We start from the raw sequence: 23,082 nt of genomic DNA, 5'->3' as shown, positions 1-23,082 counted from the left end.
TGTTACTCATTAATATATGAACACATATGAAACAGCTTCCGCTTTCATTAACCTTGAACCTTGCACAGTTTGATAGAGGTTATAGATGGTGCAATGAAGAAAGGCTTTGGTGACGCCTGACTAATAATGAAGTAATGATACGCAATGATTTTTCCACATAACAATACTACCTGTAAAGCGCATTACTGTTATTAGATTTCAATTACCAAGACTGGTGAGAACAGAAAACTGTCTGTCCTATAACATACAGTACCTTTACAACATCGAACCTCGTTTGCAATTTGCCTCAGTGAATAATGGCGCAACTTGGTTAAGAACAGATAAATGTAGACATGGTAGATAGACATCAACTAACACCTGCAAAACACAGATTTAGATTGTACTTGTGAGGAACTTGGTCCTATGATTAGTAACAGTTTATAGCGGACACACATGCACACAACAGAATTATTTTTATGACATGCACATTTAATTTAACAACTGTTTTGAAAAGCAAATGATTACTCACCTGAGCTGCTGAAGGCTCTGTGTTACCTCTGTACAGATGAGTGTGTGTGTGTGTCCCTGACTGTGCCTGGATGCAGAACAAACTCCAACCCCACAGATCCACCCACTAACACACACACGCACACGCACACGCACACCTGCATACACACACATACCATGTATACATCACTTCAGGGGACATTACATTGACTTACATGCATTTCCTGGAGACTTATCCTAACCTTAACCATAACCAACACATGCCTAACTCTAACCCTTACCCTTAACCTTACCCTAACCCTAACCCTAAACCTAACCAAGTCTTCACCCTAAAAATAATGATTCCCCTCATGGGGACCTCCAATTTGTCCCCATAAGGGAGGCGAGTCCCCACACGTGACTATGTAAACAGATTGAGGTCCCCACAAGTATAGTAATGCTAGGCCACACACACACACACACACACACACACACACACACACACACACACACACACACACACACACACACACACACACACACACACACACACACACACCCAAATACACACACACACACACACACACACACACACACACACACACACACACACACACACATACCCACCCACAGCCATACCTCAGTCCAGCCGCTCTTTTTGATGTTGACAGTAGTCTCATAAAGTTTGTACTTTGCTGCCAATAAAGAGTATAACAGTTAACCTTTGGAATCATTATTATTGGATGGATTTGAAGTATAGGGTCCCTTGTGAAATAAAATGGTTTGGGCAAAAATGCTTAAGAATAGAATTCTGAAAGAGAAATATTAAGCTGCACACTAAAATCAGTATATTATCTAAGTGAACATAAAAAACATTATTACTGTATGTGTGTTCAAACATACTTTTATTTATTTATGCCAAAACACAACATGTGGCTACACAACAAGGCCTCACACACAAAATGAACAAAGCATTTAGTAAGTACAGCCTTCATCTTTGAATAGTCAGACAAAACAATTGATAAAAGCCTGACAGGAGATTCACAACAATTAAGGGTTGCTCATTTGTTCTTTCGATTTGATTTGGCTAAGGCTACTATCAATGAAATATTGCACACAAAAAATGTACATTTTTAATTTTACTTCTCCCAAACTCAGCACCAAAACTTTGTCTCTCTTTTTTCAAAAATGTACATGTGTGGCTCCTCAAAGCATCAGAGAGCCTGAGCAAGCAATTTAATAAACAAGAATGAAAGAGAAAAGAAAGAGACAAAGGCTTCATAGCTTTGCGACACTATGTGTGAGGGGAAACTAATCATAGTCTGCTGGAGACTAGTTAATCCAAGCGGAGCCAGTGACGGTGCGGTTAAGTGATTTTTTGGAGAAGAAGGCAGTGAGACAGCTGATGCAGGAGCTCCCTCCACTATGGTTAGTCAAACATAGCGGTGAAGGAGCTCGTGCTGATACCTGTGTTCGGTCAGAGAGCTGTGGCAGTTCAGATTGTCTTATATAAGGCTCATCACATTTACATGTAGAGATACACATGCACCTGTGATATACACAATCATATATTTTCAGTGTATGCACACACATATGTGCATGCAAACACACACAATCTTTCAAAAGCAGACCTAAATTAAGGATATTAGACTGTATATCGTATCTGTACACTATCTGTATATAATTATATATACTTATACAGTTTATATGTTTGTTTTACAATCCAAAAGTGAAAAACATTATCCAGGACAAATAAACAACAAATTGACAATTCCTAAAACCTATAGGCAATAAATAGGAGTACAACACAATTAACTGTAGACCACACAACATTTAGAAATTTTCTTGGGATTTTAAGACAATCTTGTGTCCAAGGTGCTACTGGCTAAAACAAAGAACTGGACTAGACTTTCACAGAAAGGCACAAGAACGGACAAGAGCACGGAGGGACTGGCACGGTCACAACGGAGTACAGGGGCTAAAGGTTTGTCTTTAAGATGTATTTACATATCACACCTCTAAACGAATACCTCCCTCTAACCCTATCATATAACCAATTATCACAATCATCCATTTCATCAGTGTTATAGTGGGTTCATATCAAATAAAACGATCATCACATCAGAAGGCAGCTCAGTCAGGTGAAGTTCCCTCAGTTTTCTGCTGGAGTCTCCTTGACGGCCGGTGTAGCTGGAAGAGTTCAACGACAAGAGGTTTAGTTGAAGCACCATGCAAATCATTATGCTTTCGCTCTATTTCCCTCTGTCATTTACTTACATGATTCACTGAAAGGACAATGTTCACTGTTCTGCTATCACAAGGTTGTGTTGCTGACCTTTTTCAAAATAAATGAAGGCACCAGAGCCTTAGCTAATTAGCTTGCTTGCTCACAAGATGGACACTTTTTGGAAAAGGAAGATATGTACTGCTGCACGTAAGATAAGCTATGAGTGTGCCAATGACATGTTCTGCCTCAAGATCAATCACAAATATAGACTTCAGCGTCATGAGAAACAAAAACAAACCTGCAGAGGTAAAAAAAAGTGGAGAAATTAAGATTTCTTCATTGACTTTTTTTAAAATATATTTGCCATTGTTCTGTATTGGGTTTTTGGTAACAGTGTGGGAAAAGTCATCGGCAAAATGGAGCCCTGGCCATAAGCTCATTTTCAGAGGGTACTTGTCATAAAATAGTAACAGAAATAAAAGGAAAACATGGATGCTGTGAACAAATGACCATGTATTAGATTCTAAACAAGTCGATGCTGCTTGATTGTTATTCTTTATTTAAAGGTCCCATGTCATGCTTTTCCTGTTATTACCCGTCCCCTTGTGTGTTATGAAGATTTAATGCATGTAAACGGTCTGCAAAGTCACAAACCCTCAAAGTACACCCTGTAGGGAGTAAAACTCTAACACAGAAAATACCTGTCTGAGCTGCCCCAGAACACCTTGTTGGAGATTTCTCTTTTTCCATTGTTTTCTTCCTGGGTATGGTGACGTGCCCATACCCAAATGGACCAATTAGTGGAGCCGTTACGTTACGTCTGTGGATTAATCCGCGGACTTCCTCACCCACACACACTCAATCTTTTCTCAGCTGCAGCTCCGCCGATTTCTCCTCCCTGAGACGGCGGAATGCGGCGAGGCTGTGAGTCGGTATGTGAGCACACACACAAACTCCCAGCCAGACTGCGGGTGTGTGTGTGTGCTCGGGCTGGGTTTTGTTGTGTCTCGGGACAGGGAGGGGGGGTGGTGTTAGGAGCTCCAACAAGCTGTTTAGGACAGAGAGTGAATACACATACTATATAGAGATGCTGTATGAGAAACCAATGTGAGTTTGGAAAATTGCACAATATAAATCTATTTTAGTAGCCTATACCTCAACAATGGAATTATGATCAGTAGAAATGGCCATGACATGGGACCTTTAAGTGAATTCAAACCTGAAACAGCTTGGAAGGTATGGAAGTATTATACATTTATAAAGGGAGAGAGGCTGTGGCTAAGTGGTTAGTGTGCTGGACTTCGAATCAGTGGGTAGCAAGTTTGAGTCCCACTGCAGTCAGCATGTCGTTGTGTCCCTGGGCAAGACACTTCACCTCAAATTGCTTCCGTGGGGATTGTCCACAGTATTGAAGGCAGTAAGTCACTTTGGATAAAAGCATCTAACAAATGACATGTAATAATACAACTTGTATATTCTCTCTCAACTACACACACAAATACAGTGTACACATGCACACCGAGCGAATCGCCACCCCCCTCCCCCGGGCTATGGGCCCTCCCAAAGCGAAACTCATTATGGTCGTGTGTTGAGGGGTGAGCCAGAGGTGAGAGAAGCTGACAGAGAGTTCAATGTGCATCTTACCCGTGGGGACAATCGGGTTCTCATCCTGTGCCTCCTCGTCTCCAGGGGGCCTAAAGAGACAATCCACAGATTCTCATGTTAACCAGATCATATATGACAAAAAAGACGTTTGTTTTTAATCAGAGGCTGATATTTACCTGGGCTTCTGGTTGATACTGCAGCGGCACCTTCGACCTAATTATAAGACATAATTAGCTGTGCCTACCAGATGTCTAATTATAAAGATGTATTGTGAATGTCACCAATGTAAACAGTGGTTCATTTGTAATGATAAACATAATGTATTATGTATTTAGCGAACATAAAGTGTGAAAACAAGATGGTGTAGTAACACAGTGTGGAAATACAATTATGATTCATGCATTATTATTATTATAATTAGAGGGACTAAACACTTGATTCCGTGTTTGTGCACCCACTAACACAAACACACACACACACACACACACACACACACACACACACACACACACACACACACACACACACACACACACACACACACACACACACACACACACACACACACACACACACACACACACACACACACACACACACACAGAGGGTTAACATACTAAGAATGAGAAGAATGCCCAGTGTGAACAGCACCACGGCCAATGCCAATCCCCCGATCCTCAGGGTCTCATAGTCTACAGAAGAAGAGGATGACAGTAGGAGGAAGAACATTGATCAATATGTAATTTATTAATAATTGCAGAAAGCACAGATTTTTCTAAACTTACCATAAATAAAAGGGTTTTCAACTGTCTCCTTGCCATCTGTAAAAAAATGTATATAAGAAACCACACATTTAGAACCAAGGTGTTTCAAAAGAGAATAATAGACACAGAAAATAGAACAAATAAATGTTCTAAATGATTATCCTGTGTCTAATTGTTAATTGATCAGATATCTCATATGTCAAAATGCTTTGTAGTATTTGGAAAACAAAATCCCACTTTTTTCTCTTTAAAAAAACATAAAATTACTTTTGAAATTAAGTTGGATTCCATTCAGAATGACAAACATAATCAGTTTGACAAAACAGAAGCCCAAGGCACTGTAAATTATGTCCACTGTATGGTGTGGGCATGCATGTCTGTGTTTTTATACATCGGGGGTGGCAGCTTCTAAAACATGTCAATTTCTTCAACAATTGTTTTCAAGATTATAACCAAACCTTAAAAAATATATACAGTCTATTTGACACTTATAATGAATTGCATCCTTGGAGCAGCATCGCCAGTCACCGACCTTAATTTGAGTCGATCGACATTATCTCCAAAACTAGGGGGTTTTGTTGACTGATTTTAACCATACTATTACCACAGTTTTATGGTTTACAGGGTTTATAAAAGTACTTGTAATATAAACACCTTGCATTAACATTTTATATATTTTGTCATTATCACCTGTCTCTGAGACCAAACAACCACTCTCATCTCTACTGCATTGATTTAACTCCCTTGCATAAAAAAACCCACACTTTTCTTCGTCGTTTTCATGCTTAATCCATACTTCTGCCACTGCCATGCTGTAGTGGAGCAATCCATAAGGGTCTGATTTGATCTGGCAACCAATAGACCCACCTATATGGCTGTCAGGACCGAGTGTGACCCTATTAGAGATTACATGAAGAGTACTCACCCTGTGCACTGGGGTCTGCCACAGCTGAGAGCCAGCCAAAGAGGAGACGTGGTGTGAGTCAGAGGATAAGAGGAAAAAGGTGAGAGTGCAAGCACAGGATATTAGAAAGGAGTCAACAAATACTTCATCGCTATCCATCTCTCTGATATATATTCTATTTTACACAAGCTCTAGGCGAAACAAAAGACAGTTCAAAGCACGATTTAATCTATTACTGTAGTGACTGTGCACAATGTGTTCATATGTCTTACTTTTAATCATACACTATTAAACAGACCTCACACACACACAGAACCAGTGACACAGCCTGTCTGTAAAAGCCACACATAGAGAAGCAGTAATTGATGTTTTACTATAAGTCCACACCCAGTGTGTGCCTATTGGTGTAACACAACTTCCTGCTCTAACACTGCCTCCCTATGGACTATTGGTGTTGTTTGTATGCATGTGTGTACAGTGCAACTTACCAGCCACACACACCAGGAGTGAAGAGAGGAAGAGCAGAATAGTTTCCATGGCAACTGTAGACATATAGTAATAAAGAGGGAGGGTGAGTAAGAAAGAAAGAAAGAAAGACAAATACAAATGTGGTTTAGAGGTCTGTCTTGGCAAGCTACACTACTCCAGAAAACACAGTATATTCCTCCTGCAACAATGAAAGTACAGTTTATATACACAACAATACAAGCACTCATACAATTAAGTGAATGTTGTGAAGAAAAAAGAATCACATCACACAACACGGCTTTATACCAAACCCTGGAGTTTAACTGATGTAAAGGGATATCTTGCATAACGATCCGTGTTCAGAGTCTGCAAACATGTTCTCTTTTCCTGGCAAAGAGTACTCTTTCCTCCCTACCTTGACCTATTTTCATGTAGGTTAACCAATGCACACATGCCAACGGTTTCTGTAACAGAATGTGTGCATTTTGGAGGAACTGTAAAGTCACCCAGCGACTGTTTAACCATACTGACTGCAAGGCACCAGGGAACATTTTTCAATGGTTTACCATGAAACTTTATAGAGACATACATGGTCCCCAGAGGATGAATCATTTAGACTTTGGTTATCCTCTGATATTTTAATATCTATATTTATAATATTTTTCGTGATATGTCTTGACATATCTTAACAACTAACTTAATTAATTCCATATATTTATAGTTCTTAGATGAATACCAAAAATGACTTTGACAGTACCAACTTGCTCTCTGCACCGCCGTACATGGTTTTATTTATTTCATTCCACCTGACTTACTGTCCCTTTGTTTGAGTGGGTCAATTTATGTCTATCCAGCCATCAATAACATTTTAAATGAACAGATTCAATTATAGTCATTCGGAGAGAGATACTGACTGCAGCTTTCCTGCTCAGTGGCCGTTTGTACAGTATGTCTGGGCTTTGTATATTTGATTTGTGAGAACTCATACAGATTCAAGGACATTTATAAAATAATGTGACAGAAGATGACAGCACAGGAATTAAAGGCCTCCATTGGAATCAATAAGACTGATACTGTCTACCCTAAAGATGAAAATCAACCATACTGTCGAGCTGACCTCGAACATACTAGTTAAAATGTAGGAACTTGTGTTTTGTTTTGATATTTTTCAATGAATGTCAATGTGCATTAATTTATTTCCTTTGCACAGACATTCTGATAAGAGGCTCTCTTGTTTCTAAGTTTGCAGTACTCTTCTCCTTATATGTATTTACAGTATACTTAAATACTATGTCATTTAAAATGTACAGTGTACAATCTACAGTGTACACTGAACTATTCAAAAAGAGAATGTCTGCAGTCAGGAATTCAATTCGGTTGTGACTGTACAGTCAAAACTGAAGTCTTTAAATGTTTTTATTTTTTACTCTTACAGGCCTGTCTTACACACCTGGAAATATGTTTTTACATGAGAGGTGATGACTGATGGCATATCCTAAACAAATATATCATATATACATATCTCTGCAGTCACACAACTACAACAACACTGATTAAGCTTATAACAGCAGGTGGGAAATTATTTCAGTTAAGGTAGGTTTGCTCTTTATACAGCAGCATATTGCTGCCAGTGTTATAGAAAATAATAATGATTTCTAGTTCTAATCCGATACCTTATTTCCAAATGTTCTACATTTTATTTGTATACACTGGAGAATTGTACACAAAGAGGGGTATTTTATGGACAAAAAATAAAGTAGTTAGTGTTCTCTGGTTAACAAACTATCTAATGGTGACTAATCATTTTAGAAGTATCAGTTGGTTTCTGTGAGAATCCTTTGAGGTGTTGAGCATGCAGACAGTTAATGCCAGCCTTTCTCTTAACATCATATCACATATGGCACCCTGTCAGTTGCCTCTCTATACCTGGACTGACTGCACTAGAAGAATCAAGTTGCAGAGCCAGGCTCCCCATTGTCTGGGAGGAGAGTACAAGAAAGGGGCGGGCATAAATAAGTATCTGTTTGGGAAAGACAAGGAAACAGCAGGCAATGAGCTGTTTTCTGTAATGTGGGAACAAGGGAAGGGCAGGCTTAACGACAGCCAGAAAAGGAGACAAGCCGGCATTGTGAAGCAGCAGAGTGCAGGTGAAGGGCATGCAAAGGAGACACTGTTGGAAAAAGGGGGGGTTATTGAAGTGACAAATCCAGTATAAAATACATAGAGCTGGAAATGTGGTGAGGCAAATGTGACCAGGGAAGGAAATACATGAGGGCGATCAAAAAGAAAACATATTGATCCATTCTACACCATACTTTTTTGCAGAAGTGTGAATCTCAGACAAGATTTAGTTCAGTGTAAAACAATCTTTTTTAACACCAACGTCTACAATTACATTTAAACCGATGGTTTATTGTATGTGGGGTTTTACATGAGACCACACCCGACCAAAAACACAATGACACAGAGAGGATGATATCCTGTCAGAGGTCCTTCTGGTCTGCTGTAATTTATATTCCAATTGACATTAACGTGGGAGATAGAACTTCACATGAAAGGCTGCATTTTCTAAATCTCTGTGTCTCTGAGAGAACAAGTAGGCTACTTGTGGAATTCGATATGTGTGTGTATTGTATATATATGTGTGTGTCTTTGTTTAAATGCAAGGTTTTAAAAGTAAGGTCATTGTGTCAAATGCCTTTCACTCTATGCTTGGGCAAAGGACATCAATTTGGTTACTAAAGACCCTGAGGCTAAGTGTTCAAACAAATTAAATACAAAGTCCCAGTGCCAATTTATATACATTGACTATAGTTCAACCTTGATTATACTGGAGGGCACACATCACATCAGATCTCCTTAACCTTTGTGAAAAAAATACTCGATATCTGCCATCATAATGATGTTACATCACCACGACAACATTGTGCGTCGTTAGTGTCCAGTTATCTCCATGGTAATGTCTCCATCTAAACATATTCTGGTGCTGAAAGAGAAATGGGTTCAGGTGACGAGCTCGAATGGAAACACACAGATAACCGGAGTTCCCACATAAACAGGAGCAAGGGGTGTGGCAGGCAGCTTTAAAACCTTCTATTTATCTGATGAATATCCCCACATCTGTTTACAATGGCTGCATCGGCTACATAGTGATGGTAAATTCGGCTTTTGTTTGTGTAAATCGCGCTCTTACATCACAGATCGCCCGCAATTACGCACTGATAACCTCACCATTATAATGAAGGCTGAACGAACATCCATGTTAATGCCATGGTAAAACACACCGACAGATTTAATTCAAAGACTTATACACACTTGGCACAATATATTTCAACACCCGATGCGTGACGTCTGGGCATCCATCCACTTGTGCGTCCGTCAACCTGTGGATCATTTGATGAAGCAGAAAAAACAGCCATCATGCGCAATGTGATATCCCCTTTCAGTGTAGCCGTCTTTAATAACAGCAGTGACATCACGCACGACAACCGAAATTTGGCTATCAACGACATCGGTGAGAGAAAATGAATTGGTCACGCTCTTTTTAAGAATTTAAAATGTCTCTGTAATTGTAATTTTTTTTTAAAATAACGCGCAACCACTGAAGTCTAGTGATCATTGCCAGCAGACACACCCTCGTTCTGTATCAGTGATAATAAACCACAAGCAGCGTTGTAAATGGCATCTCTGCAAGTCAATGAGAGCAGCATCGTGTATCCAAAATATTGCAAATACTGCACGTTGGCATAAAATAATTTTACTATAAATGTGCTTGTATTCACTAAAATCCTAAAAACAAATTGCGTTTTCTTCCAACCCATCTTTGCATGCTATATTTACCCCTTCTTACTAAACATTTTCTGAGAACATAAAAATATATAAGACATCAAATATGTGCGCTTATCAACTTACCACCTGTTTCTCCAGCCGACTGTTGGCCAACAAACTGATATCCACCCTAAAAAATCAAGCAGCTTGTCTCCGGCTTTTTAGGCTACTATCATCTGTCAATATGCACACTGCTCACATCTACTTGTCCTGGCAAAAAATTGGTGTGATGGATAACAATGTGATTCCTGGAGTGACTGCTTTTTCAGTGCATTGAACCCTGTCTCTTGCTTTCTCTCGCTTTCTCTCCTCTCTCTCTCTCCCACGTCATAGACCCCCAGCATCATGCCAGACTCATGTGTGATTGAAAGCTTATGCTTGCTTAATCTTTATTGTATGTGTGCTCACTATATTGCCCGTTGATCCCACACATTAGACACACAATTATGTTACACAAGATGGCCAATGCACATGAATACGACACAGAGAACCCACACTTTGACATACAATTTCAGGAGAACAAGTTAAAAACGTCACATTGTGGGTATAAAGGTACAGTACACAGAGTTTCACAGCTAGAGTCCCAGCTCATTTAGAGAGTCAAGGGTCACACTTGCTTTCTTTTTTAAAGTAAATACAAAACAAAGTGTCCTTTCTTCTTTGTTCTGTATTGAAACATCCCAGATGTGTCCCTGAGTATAAAACACATCTATCAATCATAAATAATTGTTCTCATGGTTAAACTAATTAAGTAGATCACAGTAGAGTGGACTGTGTTTCATTGGCACAGAACACATAAGAGAAGGGCCAGCCATCTTTAAAGCTTGTTTAACATGTATGTCAACACAAGTATACTTCATAACAAGAGACAGAAGAATCAAGAAGCCTGGACTAAAGTCAGTGCATCAATTGTTGTGTATCAATAATCAGGTTTAGGTCATTCACAAAACCTGTATGACAGAGTATAAATATGGAAGATGGAAGACAGGAGTTCTTTGTCCAAATTGTGAGGTTTATCGTGCATGCAACTTTTCACCTTCAGCCTAAAGTATCTCTTTCATCTTTTCATTCTTCTATGAGTAAATTCCTTCACCTCTCTGCTTCATAGTGCAGGGTTTATTGTGGTGGGGGGATTAGACCCCAGCAGGAGACAAAGGGACATCATGGCTTCTCTTGCTGTAGGAGGCACAGACAGAGTTAAGATTAAAAAGAGAAAACCTGTGGCATAAATGTAAGGCATCTTAATAATTTGGATGTCAAACTCACCCTCTTATAAAGTTTTTTTCATATCTATTCTTACCTGCATTTTGCTGTAGATCCATGGCAGAACACTTTTGACTTTGGTGTAAACACCCGGTCTGTTTTTTTCACCACAGCCAACTCCCCAGCTTGTAATCCCGGCCAGGTACCAACGGCTGTCTCCCTTACACACCAGAGGTCCACCACTGTCCCCCTGGAAATACCGTTTGTGTTAGTTAACACTGGTTTTCAGAGGTGTATGTTTACGTCACAGCGGATGTTAACATGTCCATTCACGTTGAATGCTCACCTGACAGGAGTCTTTGCCTCCATCCAAGTCCCCAGCACAGAGCATGTGCTTGGTCACGGCGCCTCGATACACTACGGGACCGTTACACACACCTGTGTCTATGAGGTCCACAGTCACTTCCATCAGTTCCTTGGAGACAACGCCTGTGTTGGAGGAAACATATGCTGATTTGTATTTCCAACAAGACTCCTTTTATAAGAATGTCTAATAATAGTGTCGCAATAATTGCGATGCTTTATATTGTGTTTAAGAAAAAGATTAATTGATTGATAAACAATCCACACCAGGTATTTCTTTCTATCTTTTATTTCCAATACAATTATTAATCATGCTGTTGTGCATTCTTAGTTCATGTCCATCTTTCTCATTTTCTATCATTCTCAGTATATACAGGACAGGCATTTACTTACTCTCAGACAAATCATTCATGTCTCCCCAAGGGATTGAGACTTTATTCTACCTACTTCTTCTGAGGAATACCCGCCCCAACCTTTTTGGAGTTGTTTATCTGGTCTGACTGCATTCTTATTGCCAATTGTAATCCTTTGGGTTCTATATCATGCGTTACATGCCTTCATTTATATATTATTGTATTATTTAGTTTAATGGAAATATTATATTGTATTTCCTCGAGAATGCATTAAACATAGTTCAAGACACAGAAAGACAATGTTTTTAAATAAACAGATAAATAAATTCTGATCTGGTATAGCTTAAATAGTCCCTTTGCAACTTAACATTTTGCATTTTAACATGAGGTTTATACTGTTACGGTGCTTGTTTTCAAGGAAAGCTGCATTTTTAGGGTTACCTGAAACTTCTTTATAACAATACGTTATCCATGAACTCAAGAACAACCTCTTAAAACATTCAATTCAATTCAAAACCTTTATTTATCCAGGTAAAATCCCATTGAGATCAATGATCTCTTTTTCAAGGGAGACCTGCAGCAGTAGGTTCCACAAGAAGACATAAAAACATAAACAACAGAACAACAAAAGGACATCATACATACATTCATTTACAAGGTTTCTGTACAATTGAACAATCCCTAACAATGAAAATTGCTTATATGCAGGTGTACCTTAAGCAGAATATGTAAACGTGTCTTTTAATATAGTGAGCGCTAATGGTGATACAATATTTTTTAAAAAAAATCATATTCTTACCTGATCCTGACTCAGTGGTGCCAAATCCTGAGGTCCAACATGCGGTTCCAGGTTTAAATTCTTGGTCAAAAGCTGGCAGGCAAGCTGGATGGACATTATCTGGATAACACAAAAATACATATATTTGTTTTACATTCTAGATCTACACAGGGCTGTTATTTTTCATCAGCTGCAGAGCAGCACATACATCTCTGTACAGTAGGTTGTAGATATTGAGTGATCTGTTTGTCAGCTGCTGAGTGAATGTTTATTGACACAGGCTCTTGAACGCAAACTGTCAGTGTTTCACGAGAGTCAGTCACCCACCAGGTCACACTGCAAAACAAACTTCCTACATATGCATACTCCCTTCAAACAGGTATGAAAGTAGGGTGAAAATGATAAGGATTTTAAATAAATAATTTACTGACCATTGAAAGTAACTTGTGTTTCAAGTTTTAGCAGAGCGACATCCTGGTCATTAGTTTTGCTGTTGTAGTTATTGTTGAGTATAATCCTCTTAACCATGTAGGGCTGAGTAGGTCTGGTCAGAGACATCAATCCAACATACACTTTCCAGTGCTCCGTGGAGAGAGATAAAGAGTTGCTGCTGCAAATCAAAACAAAAAATAATTCAGTCGAAAGCAATGGGTTTCTCATAAATAAACAAAACAGCTACTTAAATACCAATGTTTTGTGAATGGCAATTAAGTTTCAGCAAGTTTTTAAATATTAGAATCTTGATATAAACACAATATGCATTTCTATAATTACAATGTGCATTATGAACTGAGACAAAAACAAACACGTTAAGAACAAAAATGAATCCATAAGTTTGTATACAAATTCTCAGATGGGTTTAATCTGTCAGTCAGTCACCTTGGGAAGCAGTGGGCAGCAGTCAGAACAAAATCATGAGAGATCAGGACTGCCCCGCAGACGTGGGATCCTCCGAAGTGCAGGGACACCTGCCAGGGCCACTGGCCCTCCTTAGCCGCGCTACCCCCAATGATCCGGGACGTGGTCTTCTGGCGTCCGCAGTCTGAGAATAAAAGAAAAATGTAAAATACTGCACATGTCCAAAGAAACAGCTAAACAAATCCTTTATAGTAGGTGCTGAAAGATAATTCAATATGATAGATTCACGGGTATCAGGTGGCAAAATAATGATCATATTGTGTTACTGCTTCCTTTTTTGTTTTGTTTGCCCTCCCAGAGGGACTGTGTTGCTTTTTGTTACTGCTTCTCAAAACGGGTTACTAATTTTTTGCTCGTACAGTGCATGTGACAAATTAGATTTGATCATACAGTGAAATTCAGTCCATTGCACCCAAAACTAATATGTTTATTCTTTTTATGATCTTGCCTATTTCAGTGTGCCAACTTAGTTAAATATGGAATATGATGCAAATATAGAATTGTTTCTGTGATGATATTTGCATAACACAGTAGGAAGTGGGGAGTGATGATAGGAAAGGTAGACTCAGGGACTACAGGTGGACGCTGGGTATTATGAAATGCAACAGTGCTTGAACAGCAGCAGCAGTTGTATAAAGTGTAAGCATAGTTTAAGGTTAGCAGTAGGCCAGCAAATGAACTAGCAAAGCACCAGATGGCCTAGGTAAACAGGATTGAAAGGGTGTGGTGGATATGTGTTGCAGTGCCAGGAAAAGGCTGTGTGCGTGTAGAAGCAGACTCCAGGACTGTGGTTGAATGTCCCAACTAGCCTGCATGTTAAACCTTGTGTTTTGCATATCATGGTTGGTATCCTAGTTGTTTAAATGCAACCATGTCATCCCAACACTGAAGGCTCGAGTTTAATTAAGGTTATAGATTGAAAGAGCGCAAGAACTTAAAAAAAAGAAGGTATTGTCAGAATGTCAAGTGATATTGATCAAGTACTCAAATGGCTTAATGTGCAGTCGTACATTGCGTGTGTGTTTGTGAGTATATGTGTAAGAAAGAGACAGAAAAAGACAAGGGCTGTGTGTGACACATGGCTTTAGGAACAGATGGAGGCTCCTTACCCACACACTGCAGGGAGACGGCTTCCTGGTTTGGACACGATGAACTGCGTAATGCCACAGTGAGAAAAACATGTCAGGTATAAATGCATGCACCAACACAGCTTTGTATTGTAGTATTATAACAAAATAAAAGCAGAAAATAAGTCTGTGGGATAACTACTTTCACAAATGATTCTAAAATGTGAAATGATGAAACATATTTTTTATAATAAAAAGATTACAGGTTAGAACTGAGCTGTGTATGAAACAGGTGGGATACGGACTAGATTGTTTACCTGACTTTAACCCGACTCTGGAGAAGCGGAGATGTTCTGCTTGTCAATGATAAAACATTGCCCCCCTGGGATTTAATTTTTCTGGTAATATATGACCTAAAGATAGAGAGAGGCAGTTCAGAAAGCTGTAGAGATAAACTTGCACATACAGAGATCATTTTGTCCAAGCAATGCCTGATTGAGTCTGGAAACTCATACCCCAGGAAAACCTTGTGGAGAATCAATTCACCCTAAACGCATAGCAGCATGTGAGGAGAAATGAGATGGATCTCAATTACAGGTGAGATAGAAACCCACATGCTCCCGCACTGCTGTTGAAATTGGGTCTGGCAAAATGATGCTAAATGACTTATTCAGAAACCCTTCGAATGATGACGAGGATTGGTAACACATTTCTTTCACATTGGAGTGCTGTTGCTACCGCTCCAATGCTATTCAGCACACATTAGGTCAGGAATTACGAAATAATAAATGAAGTCAGGGGATGATGATTTACTTTCTGAGTCCTAGCTGAGCACAGGTCTCGTCAGCATAGTTGTTGTTCCAGTCTTCGTGGCACACTGGAAGGAAGCGGCCATCCTGAGATGTCTTGACCTGCAGACCGTTGCTCTTGTCAAATCTCACTGGGGAAGAAAAAAAGCAATAGGACAACTTAGATGGTGTCTCATCATTTGGTTATACTTAACTCAATGTGACTGTAATGTGGAGTCTTTCGCCCGTGTGCTGCTGCTGTTGCAACTACAGAAAATTACTGTACAGTGAAACCAGTAATCTAATGGGAAATAAATTAGCTTCATTCAGCAAGAATTGACAAATGCAAGCATGCTGTTGTGTGCAGTTTCTTTGCATGTGCTTAGAATAGTGCCTACTCACCACAGTTTGTTTCGTCAGATCCCTGTTTGCAGTCTTTTATCCCATCACATTTAACAGTACTGTTGGAGCAGGTGTCATATCTTTGCGGAATGTTATCGTCGTCATCATCGTGATCATTGTAGTCATCGTGGAGGATTGCTGTTGTTGCCAAACGGGTGCCATAACGAACTGTTGTTTGGGTAATAAGGAGTTGTGGTCAGTAGAGATAGAGTGTGCCATTATTGCTAGAATCAACTAAAACTACACATTGACATGAAATTAGAACAGTAAAATGCAACTTAAAGGAGTACAACACCTTTGGGTACCTCGCCTAAAGAATATCAGCAACTATTCAAAAGCATTTCTATATATATAATATACTTTAAACTTGTGCATTCACTACATGGTGATCCAAATCCCATAAATACTACAACCCCAACCCTGGAAAAACACTAGATTTTAACAACCAATGTTTTGTGAATGGCAATAAAGCTTCAGTGAAAATAAAAACTTTTTAAAAGGGCTGTATGATTAAAAAGTTAAGTGATGCTAGAGAATGAAACCATAACCAATCTCTTTCAGAACCTAGCAACCATAATCTTGTTCTTTTTAGTGGCATTTACACCTGCAATAGTCTTTTTAAAAGTAAGCCTTATATACAAAAAATTAAATCACATCTACTCTCTTCAGGAACACAAGGACACAAGAACAATTGACTAACATATACTTTAACAAATTAGAACAGCAGATGAATATTAATGACAATAACTAATGATCTGTATGAATCAGTGTACCTCCAAGCCAGATGGCCAGTGCAAGCAGGCCGAGCAGCAGTAAGGTTCCCCCCGACCCTCCGTAGCACTGTGCATTACTGTGGCAGCATCTCCTCCTCTTACTGCTGGGGGCTGGACATGGGGACACAAACACACATTAACACTCCTTGTCTCCATTTATGTTGCTCCCACACCTGCATGTATTTTTCTCTCAGGAAAATATGTGAGCTGTGGATATCACTCACGTATGCTAGACTGTGTGACTGGCGAAACCACCACGGGCGGTGGATACTGGGGGATGTAACGTGGATGGCTGGGGGGTGTCAGGCCTGGACCCACACCATAAACCAGCTCCTCATAGGGCTTGAGTGGGGGCTGGGTGTGCAAGTCAAGAGAGTAGTAAGGAGGAGGGAGGTCGTTCTGGGAGAAAAATAGAAAAGAATAAACAGGTAAGAAATCCACTAGCCATCATGAGTGTTGGAAAGGCTGTTATACATACAATGTGAAATCTATCACCGTTGGAAACAAGACACTTTGCTATGTTTAATATGTTTTATTATAGAAGGAATGAGACATACAATAGAAAAAGGCTAGAAAAGGAAATTATTTGGATGGTTGCCAAGACTAAGCACGTAACCCATTGTCCTCTTTGCGACTATTATCAAGCCTATGTTTACTGTAAATCCTCGCCTGGGAAACATGCTTTCCTGTAGAGATAAAAGGTGATGTATCCTAGCAACAGTTTGTGAAAGATCAGGCTTTAACAGTTCATTTCCTTGTTTATCTAGCCATGCATCATCATCTGCTCTGCTCTGCCCCTTTTTGATTCACTCTTCCAGTAGCGATATGAAGTACTTCTGACAAAGGATTTAATCAGCGATTGAGTGTTTGGAACAGGTTGGATAACAGGTATTTACAAATTAGAGTTTAGGGCAATGTTTCTCAAAGTGGGGGGGCGCGCCCCCCTGGGGTGCGGAGTGGCATGCCAGGGGGGGTGCGAGAGACCAGGAGGAAAAATAGTTATGACAAAAATAAGAAATAAATAAGAAATTAATAAATTCAAAAATTATTGATTCGAAAATAATATGCTACAGTACAGCACAAGTATGTCTCTGTGTTTAATTGAAGCTCGGCTTTGTGTGTGTGTGGAACGAGCCATTTTGTGTGCGTGTGCGAGCGCGCGCGAGAGAGAGCGCACCGGTACTGGAGATCGTTGTTGTTAGCTTCTGGTGCTAGCAAGCTACGGGGAGCTTTTTCAACAACAAGGTGGAAGAGAGTCCTCTCCTGTCAGACTGAGAGGCTCAGTGAACTAAAGGACTCTCTGAGTGTTTAGATAGTTAACTTTAGTCCAAGTTATCTCAGTGGGTCTCAAACGGTTTAGTCACGATTAATGTAAACAATTATTTCCGAGGCACACCTTCATATGATCATTATAGGTATAAAAAACAAGAGAATAAATGAAAAACAGGTTTGAAATACTATATGAGTGTAAAACAATAATACAGTTTAAAAGGGTGATTTGTAAAATATCCATAAAGAAAAAGTAAATCTGTTTACAGTTCTGTTTCAAATGGGTGTTAAGAGATGTGTCCATAGATCTCTTAATTTTGCTCTCAAAGTGCACCAGATGGATGCTTTTAACTTCAATATTTAAAAAAAAATCTTCCCGGGGGAGCAAGCCCCGGACCCTCCTAGAGGATGTTAGGTCCACACACCACCTATAAAAATAGCACTTTACCCCTGCTTACACCTATATGCCGTGAGCTGATATCGAGCCTTCATTGTAACAGTTGCGGGTATACTGTGTATTTGCGTGGGGATTGTTGCAGTACAAAATTCAACTGTAGCGACCGGTACATTAATGGGAAAGCCTACATGTTTGAGCACCCTCTATGAAACGTCAAGCACCCCTAAAAGAAAATCTCTGGCGCCGCCACTGAGTCTGCAACCCCGTTTTGAAGAAATGTGCAGTGCAAAACAGGCTCATTGCAGCCACTGTGATAAGACACACTTTTTTGCCAAATATCAGCATTTTCTTTCTTTTAATTTTTTTGCACAGATTGCAAAGTGGCAAAGTATTATAACTTATTGTTCTAGCAAAGGAATTGCAAAATTGTATTATGTATTTATTTGTTTGAGCACACAGACTTATGGAGCATTGTTTTATTATCACTGTTCTAGCAAAGTGATTTTTTTATTTTTTTGAAAGGAATGTTCATATTGATGTATTTTAATAAATGTTAACTTGGCCCATTACGTGACTATTTGTGTTGGGGGGGGCACGACTTTTTTTTTTTCTCCAAAGGGGGGGCCTGACAAAAAGTTTGAGAACCACTGGTTTAGGGGGAGAAGGAGGGCGACTAAAACTGAGGTTTTGTGGCAACAGTGTTTTCCACCAGCTCCACTTGAGCTCACTATGAATGAGTCAGAGTAAACAGATGTATGGGTTGGTCAAACTCTATCTTTAGTTCGACAATGCGTTTAAAGACCTTATATATTTGTCTTTGTCACACAATGACTTGCAATTTTTTTTTTTTATTCTACTTTCATGGTTCAAACTCTCTTCTCTTCTTTCTTCCTGATGTCATGATGATTGAGCTTCCAATAATTTTACTTTATGTGGATATATTACGTTAACTAAACATTCTACTTTTCCGGGAATACACGGTTATTAATTTCTTGCTGAGTGTTAGATGGAAAGGTTGATATCACTTTTGTGTGTTTATCCTAACATCTAGAGTGAGCTGCCAGTAAGCTTAGCTCTGTCAGCACAGCAGCAAACATTACTTCCTTAAAGTGTATTCTAAAGCTCACTGATTTACACACTTTATCTCATTTGTTTTATCCGAGGAAAAATATGATAGTAAAATCAGCATGTTGTGCTGTTGCGGGGGGTTAAGCTGTTTACTATATCTTGGCTAAGCACAGTACATTTCTGAATATATGCGACATAACAAACAAGATATTAGTGAGTGTTAGAGGTGTTGGAATTGTTTTCCTTTTACAGAACAAGGCTCGCTGTGTCCCCCTATTTCCAGTCTTTGTGATAAGTTAACCCAACCTGCTGCTAGCACTCGCTTCATATTTACTTTATAGACTTCTAAGTGGTTTTGTTCTTTTCATCTATCTTTTGCAAGATAGAAAATAAGCTTCTTTCCCAAAAATCTTATTATTATCAATACAATTGAGCTTATACAACATGCTATGCGGTTTTGTGGTATGTGGAATGCAGCTAGGGAGGCTAAAGCAGGGAAAGGAAAGTTACCGATGCAGAATATGTGACTAAACCTGCTTAAGATCAACAAAGAAACACTTTAAGTGCCAGAGCAATGGCGAAAACCTTTGTAGCTGCTGTAAATAAAATAAAATGCCTAAATAGTTTCTCTGGGTGGGATTCACTATTAACAGGGTAAAGAAGACAACATTGTATACAGGCAATGAGATGTACAGAAAACTTGGATCCTGAAACTCAGTTATCATATGTGTGCAGCAAGATTGTCTTCCAAATGTCAGATTCAGGCCATTGTTCACTCTTTCTGTAATAGTAGTGGAATGTGGTTGAATCAAAAAGGGTTACTGTTGCCATCATTATTTAAGTTATCACCAGCACCAGTGGTAGAGATACAGTAGGTTGATAAAATTATCCTTAGTCATGCTGACATTTTCAGAGTATGATATGTTGCACTCTGTCTCTATGTGGCCTGAATACCTGTTTGCAGTGTCACCCATGTATTACGGATTATGATGACATACAACAGAGTTTGAGAAGACTAAAAAAAACTAGAAAAAGGTTACGTACAGAAGGTCTGATTTAAGTTTTTTTAATTAATTTTGTTATCAACTCTTGGGTATGGGTTAATCAGAGGGGCCACAGCATAGCAAAGGTTTAACATGAACAGTGTCTGTTACTGTGATTTCATCATAGGAACATTTGTTTTGATTTGACTTGTAAAATCCACCCATAGAGAAAGCTAATTTAAGGCAGGGTGCGGGGTGGTCCTTTGCATAAAAGGGTATTCTCTATTCAGTTGGCGCAGACTATGGGATGACTCGCTACAATAGGTGTTCCATAAGAATGTTTCTATTGCATGCTGATCAATTGTCAAAATATGCCTGAACTGAAAATTACTGAACAAAAAAAAGTAGACGAGCAGGTTTTTCACATTTCCCAGCAGAGTACACACAGGTCATCTTGCATAGTTTGCCTGTCGGCCATTATCATCCAAAGAGTACTAAAAACATTTAAATATTAGGAAGTTCACATGACATTTGAAAGGTGAAAACTGTACCCGAACAATAACTGTGTCAAAATAAAGTTACAAAACCACCCAAAATGTCACTGGAAACTAATGTGTACTATAATCGGGTCTGAAAAGAGTCAAGGCGGATACAAGTCTGGCCTCTGCATTTCTTAACATCAGGTAGTAAACTCAGCTTGACTGCAACTAAGACCTAACCCAAAACTAGCGGCATATCCAATACATTGTGGCCTCATCATAAGTAAAGTGTTTTATAACAAAAAAGGTTACATTTGACTCTGACAACTGAACAACATACTTCTTCTTTTATCTTAAGACCCGTGATTTGCATAAGCAAACGTGCCACAAACACGGTTTTAAAATTATGTCGCAATTGTAAAGATAGATATCCGATGAGAACCACATATCCCCAAATGTAGAGACACATTGATAAAACCAATTTCTGATTTGGAAACATTAATTGTCAAAAATTGTAAAAATAACTACAATAATATTTTTTTCTTTGCTCATAAAAAGTGTTATATTCTTCAGAGCTTCAAGCTGCTATAAAAGTGCACAATGGAAACTATTGATAGAAACCATTTTTCACTGTTGGTTTAGGTAAAACCAATATTTTAGTAAAAGCAATATTCAAACTCCATTCATACAGAAACAAATAAAACCTATACTCAGTCAATGCAAAGCACCCTTAAAGTTATGAAGGCTGCAAAGGTTTACAGACACACACTCTGAAACTCAAACAGGACAGAGAGAGAAGCAGATAAACAGAACAAGAGCTGCCATTCAGAGTCTGAGTGATAGGTGAGTATTGATCAAGAAGAAAGTTTGACTATTGACTGGAGGAAGGTTAACATCTTGAGGAAAAGCCAAGACACTGTTTATCAAGAGGAAGACATTTTCAATTATAAGAAAAAAGACAACAAAATAACTTACCGGGTCATGCTTTGCCATTGGTTTCAGAAAATTAAAGAGTGGAAAGTGGAGGTGAGTGCAGGTGGGTGGAGCTTTTTCTCATCCAGGTGTTTACTCAGTCACAGAGCAGAGATTAGTGCATGCTGGTGCCACATTAACACCACAGCTTTCTTCTTTTCTTCTCCTTGACTGTGTTAGTCTCTGACCTCCATCTGGCAACAGGTAGGTCTGCCTTCCCCCTCAGAGCCTGACACCTCCCACTTCCAGCGTCCATCCTTCTCTTAGTCCTCCATTCTTCTCCGAACAGAGAAGGGCGTGCCGAGTGCTTCAGTTTCCCACCTGCCCGACCAGTTTCGTGGCAGCTAGAGAATGTCAGAGCTTGTTTCACAGTATCAAGCTCCATTGTGGCTCAAATGACACCAGCTGAGCTGTCAGGGCCCTGAACCCAAATGTCTTCATCTGCACAGAAAATGACAGGGGCTTAAATTGTTTTCACATCCAATACATTCAAAAATGATTTCTGTTTAATGCAGGCTGCCCTATCTGTGAATGTCACACCTTATAATCATAGGGAGTATGAGGAAATGCCCTTTACTGAATCCTAGAAACAGAGGTAATTATTAAAGAGAGTGTAAATATTGCACTCAAATGGCGGAAATGTTTGAGTGTTTTGATTAACCTTTATTTGTGAATGTCAGATAACGTCTTAAATGTTCCCACAGCTATCCCTCTCTGTACACAGATCTTGTGGGTGCTTCTGAAAACGTTTGCAGCTTCCTTCATCTGATGTCCTCTTCCAAATATGTGTTCACTTACATTCACCTTCCTAATGATCACATGCCCCTAATGTTTCTCCAGTTTCATGTTCCTTACTTATTTGCATAATGGTTCTGGTTCACAAGTACTTGTCAAGGTTTGAATATCCAAAAATACCAACAGTTCCTCTTTCTAAGATAACTTCATCTAACAGTAGTCATATTTCTGATTCATCACTCTGACACAATATGTTGGACCAATCTAATTTGT

The 23,082-nt window shown here is 39.2% G+C and overlaps 2 protein-coding genes across 4 annotated transcripts; both read right to left on the bottom strand.

The window, feature by feature from the left end:
- Nucleotides 1-1,351: 1,351 nt before the first annotated feature.
- Nucleotides 1,352-10,587, bottom strand: fxyd6 (FXYD domain containing ion transport regulator 6). 2 transcript variants are annotated; one of them, XM_034225503.1, is made up of 8 exons: nt 10,346-10,587; nt 6,454-6,507; nt 5,987-6,010; nt 5,083-5,118; nt 4,915-4,989; nt 4,474-4,510; nt 4,337-4,386; nt 1,352-2,655 (listed from the first exon to the last, which is right to left on the bottom strand). In XM_034225503.1, exons 2-8 carry the CDS (start codon nt 6,500-6,502, stop codon nt 2,618-2,620), a joined length of 309 nt encoding a protein of 102 aa, XP_034081394.1. In that variant the 5' UTR covers nt 6,503-6,507; nt 10,346-10,587; the 3' UTR covers nt 1,352-2,617. The 2 variants fall into 2 exon arrangements, with proteins under 2 accessions (XP_034081394.1, XP_034081393.1); XM_034225502.1 differs by lacking the exon at nt 10,346-10,587 and adding an exon at nt 9,749-10,337.
- Nucleotides 10,588-10,622: 35 nt separating this feature from the next.
- tmprss13a (transmembrane serine protease 13a) lies at nt 10,623-22,359 on the bottom strand. 2 transcript variants are annotated; one of them, XM_034225499.1, is made up of 13 exons: nt 22,078-22,359; nt 17,131-17,305; nt 16,907-17,017; nt 16,134-16,301; nt 15,757-15,883; nt 15,261-15,356; nt 14,986-15,029; nt 13,838-14,000; nt 13,390-13,568; nt 12,980-13,078; nt 11,811-11,953; nt 11,562-11,714; nt 10,623-11,437 (listed from the first exon to the last, which is right to left on the bottom strand). In XM_034225499.1, exons 1-13 carry the CDS (start codon nt 22,093-22,095, stop codon nt 11,423-11,425), a joined length of 1,491 nt encoding a protein of 496 aa, XP_034081390.1. In that variant the 5' UTR covers nt 22,096-22,359; the 3' UTR covers nt 10,623-11,422. The 2 variants fall into 2 exon arrangements, with proteins under 2 accessions (XP_034081390.1, XP_034081392.1); XM_034225501.1 differs by having other exon boundaries at nt 13,390-13,565.
- Between the last annotated feature and the right edge of the window lie 723 nt (nt 22,360-23,082).

Source organism: Gymnodraco acuticeps, unplaced genomic scaffold (assembly GCF_902827175.1).
Source record: "Gymnodraco acuticeps unplaced genomic scaffold, fGymAcu1.1, whole genome shotgun sequence".
Classification (NCBI taxonomy): Eukaryota; Metazoa; Chordata; class Actinopteri; order Perciformes; family Bathydraconidae; genus Gymnodraco; species Gymnodraco acuticeps.
Note: the sequence above shows the minus strand (reverse complement) of the source record. Positions and strands in the feature narration are given on the sequence as shown.

What these genes read in the sequence shown, in the direction of transcription:
- fxyd6 (XM_034225502.1), bottom strand. Translation starts at nt 9,827, where the DNA reads ATGATCCACAGGTTGACGGACGCACAAGTGGATGGATGCCCAGACGTC. An exon ending in GGGCATTCTTCTCATTCTTA is followed by an intron (nt 4,511 to 4,914) that starts GTATGTTAACCC and finishes TCTTATAATTAG; the next exon opens with GTCGAAGGTGCCGCTGCAGT. An exon ending in AGTATCAACCAGAAGCCCAG is followed by an intron (nt 4,387 to 4,473) that starts GTAAATATCAGC and finishes TTGTCTCTTTAG; the next exon opens with GCCCCCTGGAGACGAGGAGG.
- tmprss13a (XM_034225499.1), bottom strand. An exon ending in ACTGGCCATCTGGCTTGGAG is followed by an intron (nt 16,302 to 16,906) that starts GTACACTGATTC and finishes CCCAAACAACAG; the next exon opens with TTCGTTATGGCACCCGTTTG. An exon ending in CGTCTCCCTGCAGTGTGTGG is followed by an intron (nt 14,001 to 14,985) that starts GTAAGGAGCCTC and finishes TTTTATTCTCAG; the next exon opens with ACTGCGGACGCCAGAAGACC.